At 48.9% G+C, this 10,224-nt stretch overlaps 1 protein-coding gene across 1 annotated transcript in view; it reads right to left on the bottom strand.

Annotated features, from left to right (window-relative positions):
* The window catches only part of Mybl2 (MYB proto-oncogene like 2), a 28,457-nt gene that overhangs the window by 7,044 nt on the left and 11,189 nt on the right, over nt 1–10,224 (bottom strand). The window contains exons 6-9 of the mRNA XM_029535756.1: nt 8,241–8,400; nt 4,252–4,536; nt 2,435–2,857; nt 1,486–1,625 (exon numbers count right to left, since the gene is read on the bottom strand). Coding sequence (XP_029391616.1) covers nt 1,486–1,625; nt 2,435–2,857; nt 4,252–4,536; nt 8,241–8,400 — 1,008 coding nt within the window. The remainder of the gene's footprint in view (nt 1–1,485; nt 1,626–2,434; nt 2,858–4,251; nt 4,537–8,240; nt 8,401–10,224) is intronic.

The raw sequence follows: 10,224 nt of genomic DNA, 5'->3' as shown, positions 1-10,224 counted from the left end.
TATACCCTCTCAGCAGATATACCCTCTCAGCAGATATACCCTCTCAGCAGATATACCCTCTCAGCAGATATACCCTCTCAGCAGATATACTCTCTCAGCAGATATACCCTCTCAGCAGGTATACCTCTCAGCAGATATACCCTCTTAGCAGTAGCAGAACAGAGGAACAGTACTGGGGATATTGGGGAGCTCAGGAACGTGATCCCAGAGAAAAATGAGGTGAATCCATGACTATTCCAGTTATCTATCTCCTAGCCACAAAACAGGGCAGTGCCTGAGAGGAAGGGCTAGCTGTCACGTGATGACAAAGTACTCTCAACACCGCACTTTGGTATAAAGATGGGGCTGGCCTTGAACTCATAGAGGTCCAATTGTTTCTTCCTCCCAAGCACTGAGATTAAAAGCATGCACCACCAAGTCCACCCTGTTCTGTCCCTTCTTCATAGTTCTTTTAAAGGGACCCACTTCTAAATAACTCAGCTGCACCCACAGAACAAAATGTAAATTACAGAAATAGAAAAGTCCAGCAGTATGATTGACAACACAGGCCTCCAGCCACAGGCGGACCGCCAGCATCCCTACTAAAGGACTCTCATTTGAATGTAAGAACTACCTCTCACAAGACCTATCATTTCAGACTGAGCGACTGCTAAGTGATGGACTAGTACATTTTTTCTGAAGTCATCTCCATATGTTGTGCACAATCAATCCCTGAAATAGTGCCTTGGACAGACTGCAGTGCTCCACAGCAAATCAATAAACAGGAGCAATGAAAGCACACTCGTGGACCTGGGACTCCATATGCCACCAGAGGAAGTAGGCGCACTTGGAGAGCCCTCCTCACAGCAGGCTGAGGACAGACACAGCTGTGCTCTATAGGCTCCCAAGTCAGATGAAACCCAGGATCATCTTACGGTTCAAACTCATCTCGTCCACACCTGATGCTTATCCACAGAGGGAAAAGATTAGGACTTCTGTGGCAGTTTGATGTTTCTTTTTTTTGGTTTTGGTTTTTCAAGACAGGGTTTCTCTGTGTAGCCCTGGCTGTCCTCAAACTCAGAAATCCGCCTGCCTCTGCCTCCCCAGTGCTGGGATTAAAGGCATGTGCCACCACCACTCAGGGCAGTTTGAAGTTTCTGAGATCCAGGACTACCAAGTTAAAAATTAGAAGCAAGGGCTGGTGAGATGGCTCAGTGGGTAAGAGCACCCGACTGCTCTTCCGAAGGTCTGGAGTTCAAATCCCAGCAACCACATGGTGGCTCACAACCACCCGTAACAAGATCTGACGTCTGAAGACAGACAGCTACAGTGTACTTACATATAATAAATAAATACATCTTTAAAAAAAAAAAGAAATTAGAAGCAAAAGACAAGAGCGTTTAAGAACCGGGCTCTTTAAACAAGGACAGGGGCGTGGCAGCCGCCCCCCATGACCAGAGCACCTCCCCATCTTCCAGGGTGGGCAGGTGGCCTTGGGGCACTCACGATGGATACTTCTGGTGCAGGGGTGTCTTATCCCTGTGCAGGGGCGTGGTGACGACCACCTTTTGGCTGCACACTGGAGTGGACGTCAGTGAGGGGCTCTCCAGCTCCAGGGTATCCTGTTTGTTCCAGAAGTTCAGAAACTGCCAGGAGAGAGAGAGAGAGGACATGTGACAAGGTGACCTTTGTGAGCACTTGCGTGGCCTTGGAGGGAAGGAGAGACAGCTCTGCAGACACCCCTCCCTGTGACTGCTTGTTCTGTAAGGTTGAGGTCTTGTCCCGACCTGTAGGGCACCAACAAAGACTTCTTTCAAGAAACATGACTCAGCCCTTCTTTCTGTTAGCATCCAGGGAGGCCTTTCAGCTTTCTCAATGCAAGCCACTACCCTACCCCTAAAAGTCCTCCTGGATCCCTAGTTACCAACTTGATGGTGTTTGTACAGTTGCCATGGGAACAAACCTCCGCCTGTCTGCAAGGAATTTTCTAGGTTCAGTTAAATGAGATGGGATAACCCACTCTAATATGGGCAGTGCCCGCTCACAGGCTGGGGTCTCAGACCGAGTAACAAGGGAAAAGGAAGCTGAACGGGACACCGGTCTTTCTCTTGGCGGGCTGTCGTGTGACCAGCTGCATCAAGCTCCTGCCATTACGAGTTCCTCGCCTTGGTGGACTATACCTTGGACCTGAAGCCAGATTAAGGCTGTCCTTCCTTCAGAGCAAGTACTGACCCTAGCCAGCCCCACTCCCAGCCCCACAGCCTCTTCTTCTCCATGTGACCACTCATCTGGATCCACAGCCCACAGTGTTAGCTCCAAGAGGGGAGGGCCAGCTCTGGGTTTGCTCACTGCTGGCACCTGAGCACCGGGCACAGGGTGTGTACCTGTGCCAGGCCCTCACTGGGCACGAGATATGTATGTATGGAAGCCGAGGTAGGCAGAGGCACCCACACACCTGGGAAGGAGAGAAGGGGAGGGTTTTGACAGGTGTACTCTTCGGGGTGAGGCTGTTACAAGAGTCCAGGAAGGACAGGCTGGCACTGTTCTCTGTGACAGGCGACAAGGCCACACGCCGTTTCTTCTGTCGCTTGAGCACTGAGGGAGGTGTGCCAATGCCTGAGCCCCCAAACTCAGTGCTAGGGGAAATGGGGATCAGCTCTCCCCGGCTGCTCCGGCTCAGGTCTGAAATAGTGTGGCCATCAAGGCGGTACTCAGTCACACTGGGCCCTGGCGTGGCAGCCTTCTGGGATTCCTGCAGCGCCTCCTCCTGCTGATGCTGTGATGTCTGGGGCTGCACTGGGCTGCTGATGACACTGCCCTCTGCAGAGGGTTCTTCAGGAAGATCAAATTTACTCAGGTCGCACCAAGCATCAGGGTCCTGCCAGAGAGGGAGGTTAAAGGTCCTCCTAATACAGTAGAACATAAGTGACCAGTGTCAAATTTGGTCCCTTATCCACTAAGTCACTACTGTTAACTACTGTTTACATTTCCTCAGTGTTCTACATAGACTGAAACTTGAATGGGATATTTGCCCATCAACAGCTTTACAGTCCCCATAGCAACCGACTGGGAAAACACGCCTTTGCTGGTTTATGGTTCATTACATACGTTTACATGCTAGTGTAAGGAGTTAGGTCTCTCCTAGCTCGTGGGTCCTGAGGATTGGATTTAGATGAGGCTTGGTGATAGGCATCTCTCTCTATCCGCTGAGCCTTCTCACTAGCTCCTTTTCTCACTTTCACATCAAGGAACCCACGCTAAGCCCCTAAGAACGAACAGGAACCACATGTCCTCTATCTTTACCCAAAGCTTTCTGGAAACAGAAGCTTCCACTTTGATCCTGGAAACGTGGCCCTGAGTAGATCCAGAGCCCCGTTGTAAGTTGTGGCTGTGGGGACTTGCCGGAGCCAGGGGCAGCTTATTCCTACTGAGTGGAAACCAGCTGGCAGCTGGGCTGACCTCAGATCAGAGGTCTTGGAGACAGAAGGCATCTTGGCGGTAGGGACCATGTCCTGCAGCAATGCCTGGGGAGGAGGCTGGAGCAGATAGAGGGCAGGTTTTGTGCATCCTTCCCTGATCTTCACCTTGGAAGAGTTAGATTAGACATAAGGACACCTGGAGGTCACACCAAAAGGAGTGGCTCCACCCACAGGCTCTCAGGCAAAGTTACTGTTTAGCCATTTTCTCAGAAATGACACATTCCCTCCTAGAGGAAAGTTACAAGAGCCACAAGGCCTCCCCAGGGTTCTAAAGCAATAAATAACTGCTGGTGAAAAAGAAAGATTCTGCCCCCAGGTTTCATGCATGTTGGGCTGCAAGCTGTAGGGAGACGTCTTTAGGAGTCACTCTTCTTCTGGTCATGTAAGAATCTTCCTGTCACTCACAATCCTGCTGGTATGGTATCTCCAAGAATTTCATTAGTCTGCCATGTTAGACCTGTGTGCAATTGCTTCCTTCGTCTGTGCTCAGTAATACTGATCTGGGGTAAACAGGTGTCTCCTTGAGAAAAGCCGCAGGCGCAGGGAGCACAGCCCGAGGCAGGGAGCACGGCCTTGGCTGAGCACTCAAACCCTCTAGTTGCTCAGCCCATCTATGGGAAGCCTTCTCACCCACTCCATGCTGGAGGGCAAATAATGCAATGACCTAGCTGGTGTCCCCAGCCTGCTCAGAGCTGGGCAGCCCCCATCATTCAATAAATGCTAGGAGGATGGGGGAGGAGGGGCAGTTCACAGGAGAAGTGTTAGTTGCTGTGTACCTGTGGGATCAACATACCGACTCAATCAAGTCCAGAGCTTCAGAGAGGCTGGAGCCCACAGCCGGGATGAGGAGGTTTGCCGCCTCTACCACCCATTTGTAGGGCAGGCTCGTTTCCGGGGAGGAGAACTCCTGGTATTCTCGCTTGAGGGATTCCGGGGTGCGCACTTCTCCCAAATCAGCGGGGACAGGCTCAAGCCTGAGCTCCTTAGCAGAAGTAGCAGCTATGGCAACCTCCTCCTCGCTGCTCTCCTCCTCCTTCACAATAGAGGGCGCCAGCGGCCAGCTGCTCATGAGACTTCCCTGTAGGATACAAGGGCACACTGTAGATTTTTGTTGAAATATTGACTGCTGCAGTTTGTAGCTAAAAACACATAACCCAAATCAAGCATCAAAGGACCTCACAGGGACAGAAATTGAGAGACATCCCAACTGAACAATACATATTAGTAACATGACAGAGGCCAATGAGACTTATGCATAAATGACACTGTCATTGACAAAATGGAACATAGACTATAGACAATACAGAGGCCCTGGAATCAATGCTGGCCACAGCAGCACTTGTCTGCTGCCCCAGAAGTTGCGTGGTGAACTCCACAGCAGTGTGGGCTAAAAATTGCCCAGCAAGTAAAGATGCTTGCAGCTGGGCTGATAACCTGAGTTTAGTCCATAAGCCCCATCTGGCAGGAGAAGACATTCTGTTCCGACTTCCACATGTGTGTGTGCGCAAGTGCAAACACACATTTTTTAAAAATGTCTTTTAAAGCAAGCAAGCAAACAAAAACGAATCATTATCTCCACAAGGCTCAGGATCAATGTGGAAGTCCCTGGTTTAGAAATAAACATATCACAAGCATATCTTAGAAAATACAAGCAGAATCAGGAAGCAGCTGGTCTACAGAGTGAGTTCCAGGACAGCCAGGACTACACAGAGAAACCCTGTCTCAAAAACCAAAAAAGCAGTCAAGTCTTGGTTTTCCCTTTTCCTTTTGTCTTTGTTGACCAGCTTCTGCCTCTAGGGTGATGGGACTAAGGGCATGGGCCCCAGCACCCGGCTGAGATAAAGTAAACAGGCCACACAGAAGTAATGAAGTAAGTAGACGTAGATCGGCAAATGGTCAACTGCCCTTACGAGCAAGAGCAAGGCCCTTTAGGAGTGGGATGGGGACTCCATGCACGCTCCCTGAATCTCTTCAGGGAGCTTGCTATAGAGTCTGAAAACACACACTTTATCTCAAAGCTGCGACAGAAATCGAGGACACTGCCAGAAGCAAAGAGACCTCTGGGGAATTAGGAGTAGGAGACATTTTTTTCACTCTATTTCCCCCTCTTTCCACGCCTATGTCATACCCCCTACATAGCTGCGTTTGTCAGCAGGGGGCCAAACCATCTCTAGCAGGTGGAACAAGAAGCAAGTCTCCACTAAGCAGTAAGAGGGATGTCTTACAATATAATGTGCATAAATTCCTTTAAAGAACAAGTCAAAGAGTACACAACAAAATGTGATGGTCTGTATGTGCTCCGCCCAGAGAGTGGCACATTTCGAAGTGTGGTCTTGTGGAATAGGTATGTCATTGTGGGCGTGGGCTTTAAGATCCTCATCCTAGCTGCTTGGAAGTTAGTATTCTGCTAACAGCCTTCAGATGAAGACTGTAGAACTCCAAGCTCCTCCTGAAAGGTGCCTGCCTTGATAATGGTGCCTGTTCATAGGAGTGAAACCTGAACTAAGACACAAACACACATGCCACTGACTAGCTCAGCTCACAGAAAGCACAAGGGGTAACTGTTCACTGTGAAATCTTTCCAGTGTCATCTTTGTTTCCAATCTTACATTTAAAAAAAACAAAATCAGTTTCTTGACCTCTTGGTTTAGATTTACACGTAAAAAACAAATCACTGCAGACAGTTTACAGTGCGATGCCTGGGAGCTCGAGTTGTGCGTCAGCTGGTCGTGTGCCTGCTTGGCTTGCAGGAAGCCCTATGAGACGGCTCTTCTTGGTTGTCAACTTGACTACACCTGGAATTAACTGAAACCCAAGGAGCTGGGTGCACTCCTGAGGAGTTTTTCTTAATTAAATCTTTAGAGGAAAACCCATTTTTAACCCAGGTTTTTTGTGGTGGGAAGATCTTCCTTTCATCTGGGCCCCACCTGCTGGCAGCCTCTAGAAGACAGGGCAGAAGGAAGCTCGCTCTCTTTCTTTGCCAGCTCGCCCTCACTCTTGCTGGCAAGTCCATGCCTCCACTGGCATTAGAGCCGACTTCAGAATTCCAGTGTATAATGAAGACCATCTGAGACATTCAGTCTTGTGAACTGGACAACTACCGGATTCTTGGACAAACTGGACCACAGCTTGTAAGACATTCTAAATCTCCATTTTATATGTATAATGTGGATTTACATATACTACATATAAATACACATACACACATATACATATATATTCAGTGCATAAGCTGTTCCTCTAGACAGCCCTACCTAATACTGCTACTTTCAACCCCCAGCACCAAATAAACTGGGCATCTGTGGTGCATATGCATTTGAGTCCAGCACTCTGGAGTTACATGCAGACCAGAAGCTGAAGGCTATCCTCAACTACACAGGAAGCTTGACCTGGGTAAAAGACGGTCTCCAAAAAAACCAGGAATGGGTGGATAAGATGAGGAAAGTTGGCTGGGCAGGTGAGTGCTTGTTACCTAAGCCCAACACCCAGGGTTCAATTTCCAGAAGCCAAGGTAGGAGAGAACTGACAGCCAAAAGTTTCCCTTTGACCTAAACACACGTGCTCATACTCACACATATACAGACACAAGGGGAAAATGCAGTTGTTTGGAGAGTGTCGATTTAGCACATACACCTATCAGTTTCATTGCTTATAACTGTGATAGATGGAAAACACATCAGGGAGCTAACGGGTGTTAAAATCTGACAGAAAAGCACCAACGATTCTGGGGTAGATACTAATGTGGAAGTCTTACTTATGGTGGTGGTTTAAGCAGCTAGAAATGCACCAATGTGCTTTTATAGAATTATCCTAATTCAGAATTATGCTGAATGCCAAGAAAACTTATATCTCAATATACTTTTTAAATTGATACCATTTTTAGCTGGGCGGTGGTGGCGCATACCTTTAATACCAGCACTTGGGAGGTGGAGGCAGGTGGATTTGAGTTCGAGGCCAGCCTGGTCTACAAAGTGAGTTCCAGGACAGCCAGGGCTACACAGAGAAACCCTGTCTCAAAACAACAACAACAACAAAAAAAACAAAACAAAATAATAATACCATTTTTTAAAAAAAAAATGGCAAACAAGGAGCTCTAGAGAGAGCACTCAGCAATTAACAATACTTCACGACTCCTGCAGAGGGCCCATGCTCAGTTCCCAGAACCTTCACAGAGGTAACTTCAGTTTCAGGGCATCTGATGTTCTCATCTGATCTCTGTGGGCTCCTACATACGCATGGCTCACACATACACATATAATAAATAACTTTATAACTGGAAACATGGGCTGGTGAGATGGCTCAGCAGGTAGAACGAGTGGAAACTCATGGCAGGAGAGACCCAACTCCCACACAACTCCTGAAGGCAGAACAGACGACAGACAGAGCTACATAGAAAGAGCCTGTCTCAAGACACCCTGCCACACACATCACCAAAAAAATAAGAAAATGAGGCACCATGACTGAGTTGTCCTCTGACCTCCACATAGGCAGGTTGACAAGAAGACTGTTGCTGAGAGGACAGAGGCTGAGAAGCCCTCCCCAGCCCGTTCGCAGTTACCCATCATGCCACTCTCCTCTCTTGCAGGAGAGCTAGGGATGGTCTGTCTGCCACAAGGAAAGCTCTAGAAACGTGCTGGCCACACTCACTCAGACCCTAGAGCAGAAATAGGTGGGTGGCTCTGGAGAAGTTCTTGGGGAGACAGGGTCAGATGACCAGGAAACACAGCAAACCAACCCACAAACCGAGCCCAGAGCCAGCCCGCAAGGCCGCCCAGCACTCACCTGGCCTTCCACAGGCTGGACCCTCTGGTGCTGTTCCTTGTCCTCCAGCTCCAGGAGCAAGTAGACAGGCTTGCAGTCTCTGGACTCGGCTGGGAAACCTCCCGTGTCTACTTTCCTTTTGATGGTGGAGTTCCAGTGATTCTTCACTGCATTGTCCGTCCTGTGGGGAGAAACCCGGGGCCTCTGACACACAGCTCTTGGCTGCCGCAGCTTCTCCCCACACTTAAATGTGAAGGTCTGCCACAGGCATCGTCCAGCTCTACAATGAAGCCTCACGATTTCCAGCCCTCCATGGTTTAGTGAATTTTCTCATTAGCTCCATGAAATTAGTAAATGTGGAACTCCAGGAAGGATGGAGTACAAGCTAGACTGACCCAGAGTGCGCATCTCAAGAAAGCATTAAGAAATGACAGGGGAAGGGTGCTGGAGAGATGGCTCAGTGGTTAAGAGCACTGACTGCTCTTCCAGAGGTCCTGAGTTCAATTCCCAGCAACCACATGGTGGCTCACAACCATCTGTCATGGGATCTGATGCCTTCTTCTGGGGTACATAAAATAAATAAATCTTAAAAAATAAAATAAAAAGAGAAATGACGGAGAGCTGGTGGTTCTGACAACAGGGCAAGGCAGAAGGCACGCACACAAGACTGTGGTCAGAGCCCAGCAGCCGTGGGAACGGAGGTAGAGGGATGGCTCAGGATGACCATGCAACTAAGGTGACTGCAGAGGGAGGTGAGGCTACTGACATGCTCAAGGCCAATCAAGCCTGGCAGAAGGGGTTCCGAGTTCCCAACCAAGTGTCAAAGGAGGCCCCCAAAGATCACATGCTGGGGTTTACCCCATGAAAAGAGCCAGCTCAGACTCAGACCACACTTAGCACCTGCCTTCCTCTCTAGTCTTGTCCCATGTTGTCTACACTGTAACAGCAAAGGAGAGGCTGGAAACAAAACAAAACCAAAGTGTGTGTGGGGGGGGAGGGGGGGGAAAGACAGCAAAGCAAAGGCAAAGCAAGAGCAAGAAAAACCCAGGGAAAGGAGCGGCAGCGGGGGAGACTGTATAAGTTACCGGGAAGACGGAAAGCAGTCCTTCCGGCAAGCAACAGCCAGCCCAGGAGGATTCTCGTAAGAACCAACTCATCCCAAGGCTCCCCCCAAACTCCAGTGGTCCAGGATCAGATCGAGGAGCATGGTTTAAATAAGCACAGCAGCTTATGGAAATCTGTACCCTGGAGGTGGGATCCCGAGACCCCTACTACCTCTACCTACCCTGGGGGCCCAGACAAGTCTTGTTAAAGGAATCATCTGCCTCTGGGGAATGACTAAGTCCAGAGAAAAGGTATAAGTTCTCGGAATGTCCTCCCAAAGGGTCTGTGGACACCAAACAATGGCAGTAAAGGCCACCAGCAGATAAGCTCAGCCAGTATGCTAGGTTCCAAATCATGTTCCCTGACTGCTTCCTAATTGCAAAGGGGCATCCGCAGATCAGCACTCCTTCAAAGCAGTCCTTCTGCACTAACCAATATGGATGGGTGAGCAAAGAGAAATAGGCCCACGGCCAGTGCTTCTTAACTTTCCTAATGCTGTGGGGACCCCATGCCAGGCGATGGTGGTACATGCCTTTAATCCCAGCACCCGGGAGGCAGAGGCAGGCAGATTTCCGAGTTTGAGGCCATCCTGATCTACAAAGTGAGTTCCAGGACAGCCAGGGCTGTACAGAGAAACCCTGTCTCGAAAAACCAAAAAAAAAAAAAAAAAAAAAAAAAAAAAAAACCCAAGAAATTTCCCAGGAAGTGAAATCAAAGAGAACAGGAAAAGATGAAGATATCACAATGCTTTCAATATTCTGAACAAAAACTATTTTCAAGCTCTTCAGCTACTTAAATCATCTATTAATCAAGACATAAAATGGAGGCGTGAGCTCAGGATGCTAGTGAAGGGTGTGTTCCATGGAAGGAAGGAAGGAAGGAAGGAAGGAAGGAAGGAAGG

Source organism: Mus pahari, chromosome 3, assembly GCF_900095145.1.
Source record: "Mus pahari chromosome 3, PAHARI_EIJ_v1.1, whole genome shotgun sequence".
NCBI classification, from domain to species: domain Eukaryota; kingdom Metazoa; phylum Chordata; class Mammalia; order Rodentia; family Muridae; genus Mus; species Mus pahari.
Note: the sequence above shows the minus strand (reverse complement) of the source record. Positions and strands in the feature narration are given on the sequence as shown.